Source organism: Anastrepha obliqua, chromosome 6 (genome assembly GCF_027943255.1).
Source record: "Anastrepha obliqua isolate idAnaObli1 chromosome 6, idAnaObli1_1.0, whole genome shotgun sequence".
NCBI classification, from domain to species: domain Eukaryota; kingdom Metazoa; phylum Arthropoda; class Insecta; order Diptera; family Tephritidae; genus Anastrepha; species Anastrepha obliqua.
The window spans coordinates 19,867,415-19,887,021 of NC_072897.1; the positions used below are offsets into that span (position 1 = coordinate 19,867,415).

The 19,607-nt window shown below is 39.4% G+C and overlaps 1 protein-coding gene across 1 annotated transcript in view; it reads left to right on the forward strand.

The window, feature by feature from the left end:
- Positions 1–16,948, forward strand: part of LOC129250203 (calcium-dependent secretion activator-like) — a 65,435-nt gene extending 48,487 nt beyond the window's left edge. Inside the window, exons 3-4 of the mRNA XM_054889839.1 lie at positions 7,398–7,707; positions 16,871–16,948. Coding sequence (XP_054745814.1) covers positions 7,398–7,707; positions 16,871–16,948 — 388 coding nt within the window. The remainder of the gene's footprint in view (positions 1–7,397; positions 7,708–16,870) is intronic.
- Positions 16,949–19,607: the final 2,659 nt, after the last annotated feature.

The following is a 19,607-nucleotide window of genomic DNA, read 5'->3' on the forward strand; positions in this document are numbered from 1 at the left end:
TTTCTTTTACACGCTCCACTGAAAGTCTCTTTCCCGCACGTTTTCGCTTGATGGCCCTTCGCGCCACATTTAATGAAGTTCTGGCTTCTGTCGACCGCGATCTTATGCGCTTTCGCCAGGTGCCCATACTCCAGACATCTTTACTACCTTTTCAAGTCCAGCTTTCCTCTTATTCGGCATAAACCCTAAATTTTCGGTTCGTCGTATCTAACAGCCGTATCGCATCCAGCGGCAATAGACTTATCACCCCTATTTGTGTGCCTGCATGCGCTGATCTAACATTTTTCATTGCGCTTTTATTAAATAGGTTTAGGTCGTTCACTTGTGATCGTATAGCCTTGTCTATATCTTCTTTAGTAGTGGCATCATCTTAGTCGCAGATCTCCACCAGTGCCTCGTGAGTTAAAAGTTTCATTTACGCCTTGTCAGCTATCACCTTGCTCCTTCTAATACATCCCTGTGTTTGCCATTTGTTCTTTTTTCCCTCGAGCTGGATCTTGCCCTTAGCCGTCATTCTGATCCGCGCAACGTTTTTGCCAAGGCCTTTCAGGGCATACTTTTTTTTACCGTTCTAGGGATGTCACTGTACGATATGTTTCAGCATGTGCAATAACGATCGCATCCGTCCTCGGGGGTGGCTTAGTTATTGCTTTCTTCTCAACTGGGTCCAGCTTTATATGGGTCCAGTCGTTTTCTTTCTCTGACTCTTTTGTCTTCTTAATACCATCCTCCCTTGTCTCTCTTATCCATGCTAGACGTTAACTTATGGTCTTCCTCATGGGCGATTTTATTATTTTTGGTTAGCGTCTTCCAACTAGGTTGCTTGGCATCACGTGATCTCTTCAGCGTCCCTTCCGCAATTTCACTTCCGAGTACGTTGTGCCTGACTTCTTTGGTCTTATCTTCCTCTCTTCCTGAGCGCGAATGTGGAGGTTAGTAACTATTTATATGATTTGGTTGTTGATCGTATAAAACTTCCGAATTGTCTCACCAAGTTTTGCTATGGTATCTCCACTCACGCCCTTTGTTTGTTTGTTTGTTTATTGATGGACTCTTACGACACGGCGAATTCGGAAGGTGCAATCCTCTTCTCTATATATTTGCATGGTTACGAATTTTCTTATGTCAAAATTCAAATAATTCTCTTACAATAATTCCTCTGAGTCATTAAATTGTAAAAAAAACAACAGAAATCATTACATGTTTAACTTACGACTGAATCCCCTATGCGTATTCACCTCTGCTTGTATTCGAAGGGGTTTCAATGAGTACCCGTGTTAGAAGTGAGGACACCATTTTTTTTAATTTGTTTATTTTCCAACATTGCCCTCTTTTAGAAAGATACACTTCTCCAAAAGCTCCGGCCATTTTTTAACCGCTCCAAACAATAGGAATTTTCATATCCTTTCAACTAAATGTTTTTTCCGCGAGCCATTTCTTCATGTTAGGGAAGAAAAAAAGACGCAGGTTTAGGAAGAAGAAAAAGACGCGGGGAGCCAGATCGGGTGAATACGGGGGTGCGGCAGTAATTCATGACGCAATTCATGCAGTTTGGCGGCGACAACAATAACTCACTGTAGTATTGTCCACTGATCGTTCTTTCTATTTCTAAAAAATCCATGAGGATGACGCCGTTGTCACCCCAAAAAATCGTCGCCATGACCTTTTCGGCCTTTGGGATTGTCTTCGCCTTCTTTGGAGTAGGTTCATCGGGAGAAATGCATTGTTTTGATTGTTTCTGAGTTTCTGGTGTGTAATGATGAATCCAGGTTTCATCAACAGTGGCAATTCGACGCAAAAATTTCTTCGGATCTCGCTTAAATTGCTCCAAACACAGCTTCGAAGTTAACAGCCGCAGCACCCATTGAGCCTACAATTTTTCCATCGCCAACTTATCATGTAAAATATTAATTATCGTTCCGGTCGACACATCTACGGCCTCTGTTACTTCACGCAGTTTCGTTCGTTGATCAAGTAAAAAGAGTAGCTCGGAAATCATATATACAAAAGATAAAAGTAAAAGAAAGCATCCAGCTCTTCTCTTAATTGCGCTCAAACTGTGATTTAATTATAATACATTCATTTTGAAAGTATCCCGCCTGAAAATATGTATTAAAAATTAAAATCCATCGCGTTTTGCTTTACAATATATTGTGTGTTAGGTTAGGTTAGGTTAGGTTAAAATGTTCTTCCTTTGTGATACCATTATGAAGGAAGTAAGGTGGAGGAAGGCCGATGGAACGAGAGTAGAGAGCGGATAGAGGTGGAGGTGGGGTGGTTAGTTGTGTCAACTGCTTTATGCTGCTAATGAAATTCATCAGATGTTTAATGCAAAGGCTTACTATATCAGCAGGCGTAGCAAAGAAGTAAAAGCCAAGATGCCTTAATATTAGCCCTGTGAGACTAGGGCAGCTAAGGAAAAGATATTGAGATGATTCCACCTCATCCTCCATACATCCAACGTAAAAATTTCACGAAGCTCGAGAGCTGAGATTATGTCAACCTATGAAGATCGCTCGAGTGCTAACAGTCCCCACGTGGCCAGCAGGATTTCGCGAGCTTACAAGTTTGTGTACTTGCCCAGCTCTCGCTAAGTTGGCGCGAAACCCATCCTTCCAGGAGTAGACCGCAGGTGGTCAAGGGCATACCAATTATCTCCCTTCGCGGGGAAATCCCCTCACATGTCCCTTGTCTAGCCAGCTCATCCGCCTAGCCACAGTTTCCCGAAATGTCGCTGTGACCAGAAACCCAGATGAGCCATATGTCAAAGCATTTGGATACAATCGAAAGTGAAGCCAGGTATTCCCTGACGAGTTTGGAATGCACCATCATTGACCCGAGGTACCTAATTGCTGCTCCGCTGTCGGAGTAAATATTTACTTTCTCGACTTCTAGTACGCATATGAGTAGCCAATCAGCTGCTTCTTTGATTGCTCATATGGAATTTTAGTTCAATATTTTTTTATAGAATTCTTTGTTCGAAATGGTTTGGCCTCGCCAAAAGCTTTCCTTTTTGTACTACTACAGGCGTTGACTTTTTCAATTAACACTCAGAATGGTATATTTTTTCCGTATTGAATAGAGAATAGAAAAAAACTTCTTAAATAAAATGATAAAAAATCCAAAACCTGTATGCGCATTTCAATTGATAATTTGCCATAACTTATTAACTTAATTTGCACTGTCTTTTTCCTACACCTCAACTTTTTGGTTGTAAAAACACAATTGTTGAAATAAACTACCAATTTTTTATTATAGAAAAACCAAAACAAAAAAAGAGTTTCATATTTTTCTTTCAGACAACTGTAATTAGAATAAATTTAGATTATTTTATTAAATAACTAATCATTATAATACAAAAACGTCGTAAAAGAAAGAAAATGGTTTATTAGCTCCTCTACATATAGTAAATATATAGTGAGTTGAAAATTTCACCTCATAATTTAAATATTAATAATGTTGAAATTATTAATGAATAACCCAATACTTCATTTTAAACAAAATTTATATGATGACTTTATGGATAATAAACTCGCACACCTTTCTTTAAGTGTTCATCATTTCTCATTCTTCCATAATACCAGTATGTAGATATGTATGTAACTACGTCGTTAGAAAATAACATACTGCTCATGTATGTAAATGGTGTTATTTTCTATCAGGCTTACTGCTTAGCCAAGGGCAAATGATATCGTATTTTCAGTCACAAAAGTGGATCGTTGAGATGGTTCATTACCATGCAATAAGCGCCAGCTTCCTCCTTTGCGGTATTCAGGGCGAACTTGACGAATGCGATATAGCAAACGCTTCAAACGGCAAGATGAAAAATTGCATGGACGGTTTTGCCCATTGGCACGAACTCCTTGTGGACAATTCCCTTGGAATCGTAAAAACAAATGAGCATCGATTGGATTTGTGACTTCTCCAAACGTGATTTTTTGGGTGGTGGCTCGTCTGGGGCCTTCTATTCGGCACTTTCACGCCAAGTTTCAAGTTCATGTTGGACACACCACGTTTCATCACCAGTTACAATGTTGTAAAGGAAATTCTCGTCTTTTCTCGCCTCTTTAATGAGGTCTTTCGAACGTTGAATTCTGAGCAATTCTTGGTCCTGATTTCCTGATAAATTTGTGAATAATTTCGATAAAGTTTTCGGTAATTGCTGATTTTGCGCGGCTCATGTGTTCATTGTCATTTATGTACTCACAACCATCTCTGAAACGTGTAAACCGCCCATGAACTCTGGCACGGGATAGGCAATCATCGCCATGAACTTTTTTCAGCAATTCATATGTTTCGGTAAACGTTTTACCGATTTTAAGACAAAATTTGATATTTGCGAATTGAGTACCATAGGTGCCGCACCCCCAAAACAGTTTCTTTATTTTTCACGATTTCGAAAAGTCTGACCTCAGTTCCTATCAAATGCATGCATTCCAAGAAATACATGCTTGTGTAAATTAAGTGAATGGCTTGGTAATATTGTCGTCGAGAGAGGATTTTACTACTCAATTGCCTACTTAGTCCAAAGTAGCACTTGTTGGCAAGAGAGATGCTACGTTGGATTTTAAGGCTGACATTGTTGTCGGTGTTAATGCTGGTTCCTAAGTATTCGAAGTCCTTTACAACCTCGAAATCATAATTGTCAACAGTGACGTGGGTGCCGATACGCAAGTGCGCCGACTGGTTGTTTGATGACAGGAGGTACTTCGTTTTGTCCTCGTTCACCACCACACCCATTCGCTTTGCCTCTTTATCCAGTTTGGAGAAGGCAGAACTAACAGCGCGGTTGTTAAGGCCGATGATGTCAATATCATCGGCATACGCCAGCAATTGTACGCTCTTATAAAATATGGGGCCTGAACGATTAAGTTCTGTGGCTCATACGATGTTCTCCAACATCAGGTTAAAGAAGTCACACGACAGCGAGTTACCCTGTCTGAAACCTCGCTTGGTATCAAATGGCTCGGAGAGGTCATTCCCAATTCTGACGGCGCTGCTGGTGTTGGGCAACATCATCGTGCATACCCGTATTAGTTTTGTGGGGATACTAAATTCAGACATCGCGGCGTACAAGTAACTCCTTTCCGTACTGTCGAATGCAGCTTTGAAATCGACGAAAATATGGTGTGTCGATTCTCCTTTCATGGGTCTTTTCCAATATTGGCGTATTGTGAATATTTGGTCGATGGTAGACTTTCCCGGTCTGAAGCCACACTGATAAGGTCCAATCAGTCGGTTGACGGTGGGCTTCAGCCTTTCACACAATACGCTCGCTAGAACCTTATAGGCGATATTTAGAAGACTAATCCCGCGGTAATTGGCACAAATTGCAGGATCGCCCTTCTTATGGATTTGGCAGATCACACTTAAATTCCAATCGGCAGGCATGCTTTCATCCGACCATATTTTGCATAGGAGCTGATGCATGCACCTTACCAGCTCCTCGCCGCCATGTTTGAATAGCTCAGCCGGCAGCCCGTCGGCGCCCGCGGCTTTATTGTTCTTTAGCCGCGTTATCGCTATTCTCACCTCGTCATGATCGGGTGGTGGAACATCAATTACGTCGTCGACGATTGGGGTATCGGATCTTGACATTCTCTATGACATGCGCAGCTATCACTGTTTAACCGGCTCCCTCCATAATTTAAGATTGCTATGGAAATCAGTTACCAGTTCGCCGTCTTTGTTCTTACAGGAAAACGCCCCGGTCTTATAACCTTCTGTAAGCGGCCGAACTTTCTGGTTGAATTTTCGGGCGTTCTTCCTGTTGGCTAGCATCTCAAGCTCCTCGCACTCACGTATTTCGGCCTCTCGTTTCCTCATTCGGATAATACGTCTCTCTTCCTTTTTTAGCTCTCTGTAGCGATCCCACATGGCTCGCGTTACGCCCGATCGCAGCGTGGCATCATCCTTTTTTTCCCTGGCAGCATGACATTCCTCGTCGTGCCAATTGTTTTTTCGGGCTCGCCGGAATCCGATTTCTTCTTCGGCGGCGGTACGTAGAGAACGAGAAATGTTGCTTCATTGCTCGTGCATGCCGGTTTGTTGGGCAGTGCTCTCTGAGAGCAGGAGTAAGAGTCTAATGGCGAATCTTCTGGCTGTCTATTGTGATTGCAGCTTTTCGTTGTCGAACATTCTTTGGCGTGTGCGCAGTTTGACTGCAACAACTAATACACTAGAAGCGTGTCTTCCATCTATCACAACATGATCGATATTGTTTCGCGATATTCGATCAGGGAACAGCCAGGTAGCTTGGTGGATCTTTTTATGCTGGAATCTGGTGCTGCAGACTACCATGTTTCGGGCCCCCGCAAAGTCGATAAACCTCTGTCCGTTACCGGATATTTCGTTGTGCAGGCTAAATTTTCCGACTGTGGGACCAAAAATTCCGTCCTCGCGCACCCTGGCGTTGAAGTGGCCAAGCAAGATTTTTATGTCCTGGCTGGGGCAGCGCTCATAGGAGCATTCCAAGGAATCTTTGGTCGCATCGTCCTTCTCTTCCGTGGGGCGTGGGCCCAAATTAGCGATATGTTAAAAAATCGCGCTTTGATGCGGATTACACTCGAGACGCTTTTTAAGTGACGGGTCCCAAACCCAGCGCGCAACCAGCTATCCTGGAATGCTTCGTCTTCTCACGTTTGTTCACTCCCGAACGGGTGTTCGGAAGCTACCCAAACGATACGTGGGCTAATCCCGGACGTTGTGAGCTGCTTGAACCATATGCAGAAGAATTGTCCTGGCCACTCCCAAGTGAATGGCGATCAGTAACTCTCCCCTCTTGCGTGGACTTCTACACATGGAACCATCTTCTTTCTCTTCACAAACAAGTAATTCTCCTTCCTTTTGTTTATTTATTCATGAGCTCTTACGAATTCGGAAGGCGAAATCTCTTATTCTATCATTCTTGGGTTGTACTGAATCTTTGCTTAATTTTGAGCAAGACTAAGTGATTGACAATGACTTTTTAAATCTGCGAATATATGGCTCAAAATAATAGAAAAGTATATATTCACTACGGTTTATTACTTAACTGTCACTATTCTAAAAATTAGTACTTTACCCCGATCATTGAAGCTACCTATCTAGTTAATTTTTCTTTCCACAATTATTTATAAGTATAAGCTCGTATTTAGTTTTAACGATATTGTAAAGAAGTATAATTCACGAATTCTTTAATTACATTACCTAGTTTTTTGTACATTCCTATGCTATTGCATACATATTTAAAATATGTTTGTACTGCGTAAGAGTTTTGCGATCCTTTTTCATACATAGTGTTAGAAATAACTTTGTATTTAAAACCTTCCTTAGTACTATTCTCATTTTTAATTTTGCTTTCGTTTCAATTCACCAATAACAATAATATATTCCTATCGTCGGGACACTGCTTATAGAAATGGTTGCGCCACATCTGAAGATCTGTTTTGGAAATTAGATGCCTTACAGTCATTCATTCGTGATCTCCATTGGCCGGATGCAGAGTTTCGTCAGCATTTGGAGCAACGCTTAAAAATGATGGCTGCCGAAATGATTGAACAATGCACACAGCGTACAGATTCATCTTTTCAATCGTGGCTAAAGAAAAATGTGGCCTTCATTTCAACCGATTACATAATACCTTCAGAGATGTGCGCAATGGTTAATGTGATATTAGATGCTAAAAACCAAAGCTTTAAATTAACTACAATAGATGGTATTGATTTGGTAGGTACAACTTATTCTCTCCTTATACAACTATGTACATTCGAATAACATTTAAGTTTGAGTTCTAGTTGAGGTTAGTTCAGAAATATCAAGATTTTCAAATATCCAACGGGGGTTCTCATTGGTATCTCCCCAAAAAATACCAATATTTTTTTATTGCAATAATAGTTATTACCCATTTGAGAAAGCCTAATTTTTAAGTTTAATTGACATAGATATGATTTTTCATTTATTTTTTTTTTTTTTTATTTATTTTTTATTTATTTATTTAAGTCTATGAATTACAATCCTTACAGACTATGATACAAAAGTTGCTTAGATTAAGCTACAAATATATTATATGTATTTAAAAACTATACTAGCTACTAACTAACTATAATATAGAATTCAAAAGATTTAAAAGTGCTGTTCTTGAAAGCGAGAAATCAAGAAGAACATCATTATGAACGGCATTTAATTCCCGTAAAGCACGAGTAATGGGAGCATTGCTGGCATACGTAGTTTTACAGTTACCCCCATAATAAGGGTAGAAGTTCCTAAGAGATCGCTGGGGAACATTAAATCGAATTCTTTCCAATAAGTAGGGACAATCAATTACTCCAGTAATAATATTATGAGTAAAAGACAGACACAGTATAGTCCTACGAATCTCTAAGGACTTGAGACTTATAAGCATGAGACGAGCAGAATATGATGGCATGGGATCAATAAAATTCAGGGACCGAAGGGCATATTTGAGAAATATTTTTTGCACACGTTCGATTCTATTAATAGCTTGCTGACTACAAGGTCTCCAAATAAAAGCAGCATATTCTAAGTGAGATCTAACAAAAGATGTATACAGTAACTTAATGGTATAGGGATCAGAGAACTTAGTGGCGTTCCGTCTGACGAAGCCCAGCATCGAAAAAGATTTAGAAGTAATATAATTTATATGGTTATTAAAAGAGAATTTGTTATCGAAGATGACGCCAAGGTCCTTAAACTCACTAACACACTGCAGGACACATGCCGAGATCCTGTACTTAGTGCACAAAATATTAGATGTTTTAGAGTAAGATATTTGGAAGCACTTAGATAAGTTCAGCGAAAGTCGTGAGTTCTGGCACCAGAAATAAAGCCTATTCATATCGGCTTGAAGTTTAATGGCATCCTCTTGCGTCTTGATCGCTGAGAAGATCTTAAGGTCATCAGCATAAAGTAAAAATTTAGCAAATGTGAAACAACTTTTGATGTCATTAATAAATAACACAAATAAAAGCAGTCCCAAGATACTTCCTTGCGGAACACCTGAGATGGCAGCAAAGGAAGTAGATGAAATACCATCGATTGTTACAACACAGCGTCTATTGCTCAAATAAGAGTTTATCCATTGCAGAAATGTAGAATGAAAGCCAAGACTAGCTAATTTTTTAACTAAGATTCTATGAGAAACTTTGTCGAAGGCTTTCGAAAAGTCGGTGTAAATACAGTCGACCTGGAAGCCAGCGGAGAAAGAATCAATGCAGTATTCACTAAAAACGGCCAGATTAGATACTGTAGATCTGTTAGCAATAAACCCATGCTGATTAGGGCAAATTAAAGATTTAACGGCAAAACTCAGCTTTGCATAGACCGCATGCTCAAAAATTTTGGAGATAGTCGACAGCTTAGAGATAGGTCTATAATTTCTAACGTCATTTTTATTGCCACTCTTAAAGAAGGGCGTAATGAAAGAGAGTTTCCATGCGTCAATGAAACACCCCGACGATAAAGATTTGTTGAAAATAATTTTCAGGGGATAGACGAAGGCCGGACAGTTTTTTATCAAAACTGCTGAAAGTCCATCAGCATCAGTTTGAGAGGATGATTTCAATTTAGTTAAAGCATTACTAATATCCTCAGAAGAGAGGCAAAGACCTCCAAAGTTCAGGGCATAATCTAAGTCAGAAGAAAAGTCGGATGGGCAATCAAGTTCGTCGTCAGCAAAATTAGATTTAAAAAATTCAGCAAACAAGTTTGCCGTTTCAGTTGGGGTTCGCGCTTGGCTATTATCGAAAAACATACCAGTGGGAACACTGGCACTACTCCTTCTAGATTTTATGTATTTCCAGAAGATTTTGGGATTCGCTTTAATGTTTAACTCTATATTGGTAATATAGCTGTTATAGAGAGATTTATTTAAATCGTTGAAATCTTTTAACGCTTGCTTATATTTAACGAAGTACAAATGATTCTTCGTAGATTTAAACTTCTTGAAGTAATTATTTTTAAGATTTTTAAGCTTTTTCAGAGACCTAGAATACCAGGGCAATTTATAGGGCTTTTTCTTTCTGAGCGGAATGTTATCTAAACAGAGTTTAGACAAAATGGACTTAAACGCAGAAAAACTACTAGATGTGTCGAGTTCAGCAAATAAATTATCCCAATTAATGTCAAGTAATAAGTCATTGAAATTGACAAAATCGCATAAAGAATAATTGAATGATTGCCTGACATCAGATGCAGTTGTAGCAAAAGTATAAAAGTCGATTTTGAGCACTAAGGGTAAATGATGCTTACCTTTTGGAGTTATGGAATTCAAACATTCATTGATCTCGTAGTTTATGTTATCACTTACAAATATGAGGTCTAAGATTCTATTCAGAGAATTAACAAAATTATTAATTTGAAATAAATTAAGACTAAGAATATTATCAATAAGATATAATTCATGGTTTGCAGTTACATTGTTTGGTATGAGAATAGAGTTAGAGGCACTAGGACACCAATTTATTTTACTCAAGTTGAAATCACCTAACACACAAAAATTATTGTCATTTAAATTATTTAGGACAAGATATACTATGTTGTCAACATGCGCTTTGTACAGCTCGTATGAACTTTCAGGCGGCAAATACGAGGCAATCAGATATAAAGAGCCTTGTGAGTTTCGACTACTTATGCAGACGCAGATCTGATCCAGTAGAGAGTCACCGTTCATGAGGGGGCACAAAAATGCGTTTAAGTGACACCTGATAGCAATAAGAATACCACCCCCGCGCAAGCACCCTGTTTTTGCAGCGTCTCTGTCTTTTCGAAAAACGTTAAATAGGTTCGGGTCAAAGAATTCATTGTTATAAAAACTTGCATTTAGCCAGGTCTCAACAAGAACGAATATGTCATAATCTAATTGCGAACTAAGGGAGTGTACATGCTCTGCCTTAGTACGCATGCCGGACGCATTTTCATAATAAATCTTAATTCGACTATTATTTCGATTATTAGGCCTAGCACAGACAACTAATTCTGCGGCGGTTGATTTATTTGTTTGCTTAAAAAATTAAAAGGACGAATGGATACATTAGCAGGCCAAATCTCAGGCTTAAGTAGTTCATCATAGTTATGTTCACTAACACCTAACTTAAAGTTTATATGCCTAAGAGAGTCCGCATTTGTCTCTTTTTTAATAAGCTTATAACATAAGATATGCTTCGTATCTAAGCCGGCATGTTTATTAACATACTGAATGATGTTATCAGTTGACACCGTAGGTGAGAAAGATGACAAATGTAGCCACTTATAGCGTACAGCCACCTCAAGTTCGTTGTTCACACCAGAACCAACAACACGTAATTGATTTTTCTTACGTCTACTCTTTTTAGTCTCAACAGAGACCCAGGCAGAATCAGTGGGAGCCCGCGAAGAGTTTGGAAGTTGAGAAGCAATTATCCGCGAAGGTAAATTATTATTTACGCTCTTAACATTACCGGAGGGAGCATCAACTGCACTAGCAACAATTGGGCGAGGCAACAGCTGAGAGCGATTGCGAACGAAAGGCACAACAGACGGCGACAAAGTCTCGGAGGCAGAGGCAGCAGCAGCGTATGAGATAGAGGCGGAGGCGTCAGCAGCAGCATTCGAAGTAAAATTGTTGGCAGCAGAAATAGTTGGCACAGTTGTTGACATTGGATTCGTTGTGTTAGCAGTGCGCGAGATACAGCTAGTCTTATCATCAGCACAAATGGGCGCATTAACAGCCTCAGGATTTACTGCAGTAAAGCAGTTATTCAGTAAACTCTTCATAGAGAGAATTTCTGATTGAAGGTTATCAACCTTTCCCAAAAGCAATTGCTTATCATCGTGTAGAGATTGGAGCAGAGAAAGCACACGAATATTCTCTGCTCTAAGCCCAGCTAGTTCTTGCACAACAGCAATGAGCGCAGATTCCGTTTCTTCATCTTTCTGCCGAGTATTATTTACCTTTTGAAATACAGATGGTCCTTGTTGTTTTTCTGGCACAATCACAATTTCCCGATCATCCACAGGCGGCAATGCATCAAGTGTGTTGCGGGGTGGAGGCGGGGACCGATTTCTAACTTATCTCCAATTTGCAATAAGGTGATGAACAATTTGGAGTTACCGGGAAAGCCGTCCTATATACTTAAGGACATTACGAAGGTAGGCTTTTATATTTATCGTGTTTGCAACATTACGTGTGATGAGCCGTAATTTGATATTTTTATTTAAAAGTTTGGTGTTTTTTAGCATAAAAGATAAAACTAGCTCGTGAAAATTTTCGAGCAATGATTTATTACGATTTTCGACAGGAATTCTGGAGACAAGAGTGCATTGACTTTTGGCATTGTACCCTCATACTTAGTCACTGGGAAACGCTGGTACAGAGAGATTAACGTGGAATCCGATCCTTGCAACATGAATTTCATGAAAACCGTCCAAAAATGGTTGCTATATCAGAAATAATCGATGCTGTCAATGTTGTTAATTATTAAAGCAAATTCGTCATGTGACATATCTAGAGATGAGGCAAGAAGACTCGTCTTGATTGGTGTAAGAAAATGTCTATGACGTCGTAACAGGAGACGAATCTTAGATCTATGCATATGAGCCGGAAACAGCAATCGAAGTATAGGTGATCTGATTCTGTCGAAACTGTACAACTATAATGTAATCAAAAACTTAAAATAGTCAATTCTGAGTGGTATACAACCATTTCTTTGTCAGAAATTTTCCGAGAATTGATTGACAGCTTTTTTTACATCATTAGTGCACACTTGACTTACAGCAGCTAAAACAAAGCATGTTCTGCGTCTTCTACAGTTCGCACACAATAAAAGCAGTGCGGATCGCCTCCGGCACGCCAGTCGTGCTAAACGGCATCAGTTGGACACACCAAGTGAAGCCAAGTACTTATCCAATTGATATTTCCAACGCAGAGCAGGCCTTTTTCTTCCTCTGCTACCACCAGCTGGTACCGCATCTAATATTTTCAGAGCCGGAGCGTTTGTATCCATTCGCACAATATGACCCAGTTAATGTACCCGCTGGATCTTTATTTGCGCCACTATGTCAATGTCATCATATAGCTCATATATGTCATCGTTCCATCGGCTGCGATATTCGCCGTTGCCAACGTGCAAAGGTCAAAAACTCTTCCTAAGAATCTTTCTCCCAAATACTCCAAGCGACGCTTCATCGGATATTGTCATCGTCCATGTTTCTGAGCCATACGTTATGACGGGCATCATGAGAGCCTTCTAGAGTGTTGTGTTTTGTTCGTCGAGTTCAATTGCTTACTTAGTAAAAGGAGGACTTGTTAGCAAGACAGATTCTTTGTCGGATTTCAAGGCTTACATTGTTATCGGTGTTCATGCTGGTTCCAAAATAAACGAAGTATTTCACAACCTCGAAATCATAACTGTCAACAGATGACAGAAGGTACTTCGTTTTGTCCTCGTTCACCACCAGACCCATTCGCTTCTCATCTTTATCCGATTTTAAAAAGGGCAGAACTAACAATGCGGCTGTTAAGGCAACGTCATTACACGGCTTTGCAATTAGTTTTGTGGGGATACCAAATTCAGCGGCATATACATAGATAACTCCTTTTCGTACTGTCGATGCAGCTTTATGGATTGGGCAGAGCACACTTAAACTCTAATCAGCAGGTATGCTTTCATCCGACCATATTTTACATAGAAGCTGATGCATGTACCTTACCAGTCCTTCGACTCCTGCGGCTTTGCTCGAGTAGTGGATCAAAAGTTCCGTCGTCAACGGTTTGGGTATCGGATCTTCACATTCTCTTTGACATGCCCGGCTATCACTATTTAACAAGTTCGAGAAGTGTTCCCTCCATAATTTAAGCACGCTCTGCTGTCTGTCACCGGATCACCGTCTTTGTTCTTACAGAAAAACCGCCCGGTCTTGAAATCTTCTGTGAGCCGCCTTTCTTTCTGGTAAACTTTTCGGGTGTTTCTCCTATTGGCCAGCATCTCAAACTTCTCGCACTCACGTATTTCGGCCTCTCGTTTCTTTATTCAGGTAATACGTGTCTCTTTCTTTTTAGTTCTCGGTAGCGATCCCACATGCCACGCGTTGCGCCCGATCGCAGCGTGGCTCCATAGGCTGCCTCCTTTCTTTGCGCGGAGGCATTAAATTTCTCGTCGCACAAATTGTTTTTCGGGCTCGCGGAAATCCAATTTCTTTTTCGGCGTTTGGTGGCCGTACTCTCAGAGAGCAGTAGTGAGAGTCGAGTAGCGATTCTTCTGGCTATCTGTTCCGATTGCAACTTTCCGATCTGGTATATTCTTTTCTTAGTTAGATGTACGTTTTTTGCTGCACAGAGGCGTTGCCGTAATTCCACGACAACCAGAGTCAATGTTGGGTCCTCGGATCGTACTTACATCTAAAACGCTAGAAGGGTGCCTTCCATCTTTTTGCAACAAGACAGATCTGGTTTCGCGTTTTTCGATCACGAGACAGCCCCGTAGCTTGGTTCATCTTCTTATGCTGGAATATGGTGCTGCAGCCTAGCATGTTTCGAGCTCCGAAATCGATCAACTTCTTTCCGTCACCGGATGTTTCGTTGTGTAGGCTGTACTTCCCGACTGTGGGGCCAAAAATTCCTTCCTTGCTCTCCCTGGCACTGAACTCGCCAAGCATGATGTTTATGTCTTGGCAGGGTAGTGCTTATAGGAACATTCCAGGTGCTCTTGAAAGACATTTTCTGCCGCATCGCCCTCTTTTCCCGTCGGGGAAAATCCAACACCGAATTCGCGCTCCTTTACATGGCAGCTGTAGTAGGTTTCGCAAGGTCCTAAGTTTTTCTTGCCTTGCTTTGTCCATCGCATTTCTTGAATGGCAGTGATGTCAGGCTTATCTCTCACATCAACCAGCTGGGCAGAGGCACTTTCCCCATTAAGGGACCGGACATTCCTGGTGCATGCCCTCAAATCATAGCAGCTCTCCTCCGAGGCTTTGTTGTCGTTTTCATCGGGGAAATATTTGTACGTGCTGGGTCCCAAAGCCAACGTGGGCGAAGCCCTGATGTTGTGAGATGGTTGGACCGTATATAGAAGACACCTGAACACCATCAGGGACTTTCCCCACATGTGTGGACTTCTACATATAGAACAATCGTCCTTGAATTATCATATTTCAATTTCAATTTTCAATTTATTTGATTTGTTTTGTTTTGTACATAGTAAGACAGAGTCTTGTGGTAGTATGTACATCTTCTTATAATTCTAGAATTCGAGGATGGTATACATAGAAATTCTACTTAGATTTAAAACTATTTTAACTATTAAACTTATAGACTAAAACTTAGAGTAGTAAGTGAGAAGAAGAGAAAGATGGTGGGAATGGGAGAAGGAAAGGGGTATTAAAGAAATTAGAAGTAATTAGAAACTGCAGTTTTAAAACACCTTGTTTGTTTTATAAGCTTTATTGTAGTTGGTATAGAATTCCATAGTTTAATGGCACTGACAAAGAACATGCGTTCTGATTCCAAGTAAGTGTAAGTCGGAACAATTAGATTCAATGTTCGGGTGCACTGACATTGTTTAATGTTTTTATACAGGTACAATGGTTTTTGTGTGTATATTAGTTTATGCAGGAACAAAACAGAGCGTATTTTGAGATACGAGTCGAGGTTATGATCGAGAATCTGTTTTGAGTAGATAGATATATGGTCATATCTCCTTTTTTCAAACACGAAACGCGCTGCATTATTTAAAGCGATTTGCAATTTTTGTTTCGAATTATTATCAAGCAATATACTAATTCAGCGTATGATACATGAGGAACAATGAGTGATCTAACAAGTTTTAATTTAGTTTGCCGTGGCAGTAAGTAGGCAGTACAATATAGCTTTCTAAGAATATTATATACCTTGTTTACAACAAAGTTTACATGGTCAACGCATGATAGTCTTGAATTTATTCTGAAACCCAGGTTAGTTACTATGTCATCAAAGTTAATATTTACTTCATTAAGTAATATTGGCGGCAAAGAGTTAAGGTCATACTTTGAATGAGAAATAGCAATCGCCTTCGTCTTTGACTCATTTAATTTCAAGTTGTTAGATTTGGACCAGTTAGAAATACGTGTGAGGTCTTCATTAAGCCTTGCTATCAAATCTTCAATAAGACCTATTGGCCTTGACAGGTAGATCTGGGTGTCATCAGCATAGAGATGAATCGACGAATTTTGGCAACACTCAACAATATCATTAATGAAAATGCAAAATAAAATTGGACCTAAAATAGAGCCCTGCGGCACACCTGACGTAATTGGTTTTAGACTTGAGTAGTTATCACCACACTTAACTTGTTGTAGCCGATTCGAAAGGTAACTTTTTATTAGTTGCAGAGAAAATGCTCCAAACTTATAGTGATAGCACAATTTTTGCAGTAAAATGTTGTGATCAATAGTATCAAATGCTTTTGAAATATCGAGTAATACTATACTAGCACTGTTAGGTAGTTTTTATCATAAGCAGAGCGAACATCTTCAAAAATTTTAAGCATAGCTGTGGAGCAACTATGCAGACTTCTGAAACCCGAATGGAAATTACTCAGCAGATTATTCTTGTCCAAGTAGCAGGTAATTTGTCGCGCCAAAAATTTTTCAAATACTTTCGATAGGGCAGGTAAAATGCTTATTGGTCTGAAGTGCTGAGGAGCGGTAGAGCATTTTGTTTTTGGCACAGGTATTATATTTGCTGTCTTCCAAAGATATGGAAATGTAGATGAGGTGATTGGAAAGTTAATTATGTGCGTAAGTGATGGTATTACAAATGGTAGAATAATTTTAAGAAATTTAAGGCAAATACCGTCGGTCCCTATAGCATTAGATTTGACAGTATGTACACACTGTATCAAATCCATCTCTGTTACAGACACAAATTCAAACTCACCGTCATCAACATGCTCTCGTAGAGGAACTTTTACAGGTATGTCGAGTGGAGCCCCGTTAGATGCTAGAAAGTGAGTATTTAAGATTTCTGGGTCCAAACTGCACACGGGCTTATTCTCTCCTGAGACACCTAAGGTTTTAAGGTTTTTCCATAGGACTTTCGGAGGTAAACTATCATTGAGCTTCCATTGTAGATATGCCCTTTTGGCATCTCTAGTGATTGCAGTTACTTTATTTCTTGCTACACGATATTTTTGCCACAAGTGAGTGTTTCTATCATTTTTCCATTTCTTATATGCTTTACTACGCTCTCTAATTAAAGACAATATCTCACCCGTAAACCATGGTTTCCTATTTCCGTGGACTTTAACTTTACGCAACGGAACAAACCTATCAAATAGATGGCTGACTAAAGCATTGAAATGTTGCAGTTTTTCATCCACTGTTCTGAATAACCGACACATATTCCAATTAAGCTCGGCAGCCTCCTTATTTAAGAGATCATGCTGAATAAGCTTAAAGTCTCTAAAAAATATCTCCTTTACTTGATTGTGTCTGTTGAACTTGATGTTGTAAGATAAGAATATCAACTCGTGATCGGAAACTCCAGCCATAGGAAGCTGATCAATATGACTGACGTAATCTCTGTCACTGACGCAAAATACATCCAAAAGACTTGGTTTGCAGTGGGGTGCAAAGCGAGTAGCATACTATCTATCAAACTCCTGGAAGAAAAATTATCACAAAGAAGGTCTACATTTAAATCACCACACACAATAATATGTTCATAGGAGATGTGGAATTCCGCTAATTTATCAAATATCACTGAGAGGTCATTTCTACTGCTAGGGTTGTAAATGCATGCAACAAGACATTTGGTATTGTTATCATTAAATTCAACAAAAATGTATTCGACTTCTTGAAAATGATCTGATCTACAGATCTCTTTCCATTTAAAATTATTTTTAAAATATAAAGCAATGCCACCTCCTCGAGTCTTCGTAGTCCTATCACATCTAATAATAGTGTAGTCGCACAGGGAATATACATTATTATCAATATAGTCTTTAAACCATGTCTCTGTAATACATATTAAGTCAATGCTCAAATTATCAAAAACAAAATTTAGATAGTCAATTTTTTCAGCATTCAAACTTCGCGCATTCAACTGACAGACATTAAACCCATTGTAGCGATTAGAAATCAGTTTAAGCAATTCTCTTGCATGTTCTTTGTCTACTTGTTTTGCTATTTCATTACACATTGACAGTTTATGGTTGGGAGTATACGCAAGGTGGAGGAATTTAAATAAAGCAATTGGATAATGAGATAGATAGGAATGAGATCAAAATAAAAAAGATTACATTGTAAAGCCAAGAATATGAAAAGTACAAATGACATGAACGAAATAGAAATGATACTAAAATAACAATGATTACAATGCAAAGCAAAGAGTTTGGAAAACATAAATGATAAATAAGAGAATAAATTTAACGCATACATAACATTAATAATATAACGCATAAATGTTTTTGTTTTTACATATTAGCAGTTGCAATGCTCTCTATACTCGTTTTTTCAGTTATAATTACAGCATCAGTTTGGGGTCGAGCTCTAACAAACACTTGCCCACGAACAGAGAAAACTGACGTTAGACGCTTTTGCTTTTTATATTGCATAGCCAAACGCATTAGTTCGCGATTTTTTCTCGTAAGACATTCGTGGATAAATAGCTTCCCTTCAATACCGACGCCGACATCACTAAGAGAAAGTGCTCGTCTCTTATCTTTGCACAATTTAGCAACAGCTTTCAGCAGTTGAGAGCGATCTGCAGCAGAGCTCAATTTGATTATTATTGGAGCTACGCTTTTATTGTTTGGTCGTAACCGGAAAGCAGAACGTACGGGCGCTAGTCTTACTTGAAGCGTTTGGCACAGCTTGGAGAAATCATTTAGTATGTCCTCATCTTTCTTTATAGGCAACCCACTAACAATCACATCTGTTGATATTGCGTTATTCTCATATACATTTAGTTGTTCGGTGAGTGCATATACCTCGCTGCGCAATTTGTCTACATTAGCACATTTCAGTTCAGTTTTTTTTACGCGCTCTTCCATGTGCTTAACTGCCGATTTCAAGTTCATAACATCCGCTGACAACTCACTGAATCGCTCCATTACTCGCTCTTCCGATTCTCTTAGTCGTAATGTTAGCTCTTCAATGATGCTCTGCTTTTGTGATTCTAGGCGACTCTCAATTTTCGCAAACCACGCATTGAGAGTAGCGCTTGATGCATCGGTACTAAGGGACTTACTTTGTACTGAAGGCGTTTGCGGGGATGGTGACAATTTGTTCACTGCCGTTGTTCGTGTTGACATTTTTGACATGTTAGCAAATTCAAACAATTTAACAGATGAAACAACAAGGGTTTTTCGCAGTATTTCAAGTAATTATGTAAACTTTATTACGATTTTGATTTACCCGGATAAAAGAACCGCTTTTAAAGGATTTACGTGGTTTTTTAGCAAACTAACACTCAGTGGATTAAATAAAAATACGGATTAAACTGCAACTACTCAAAAACACGTCTACTCAGTCTGCTGATACATTTATGTATGAATATATTATATATATATATTTTGCCCAGGTATTTAATAATTTAGAGTATGTTTCATGTGCAGAAGTCCGCGCAAGTGGTTAAAGTCCCAGACCACCAGTCT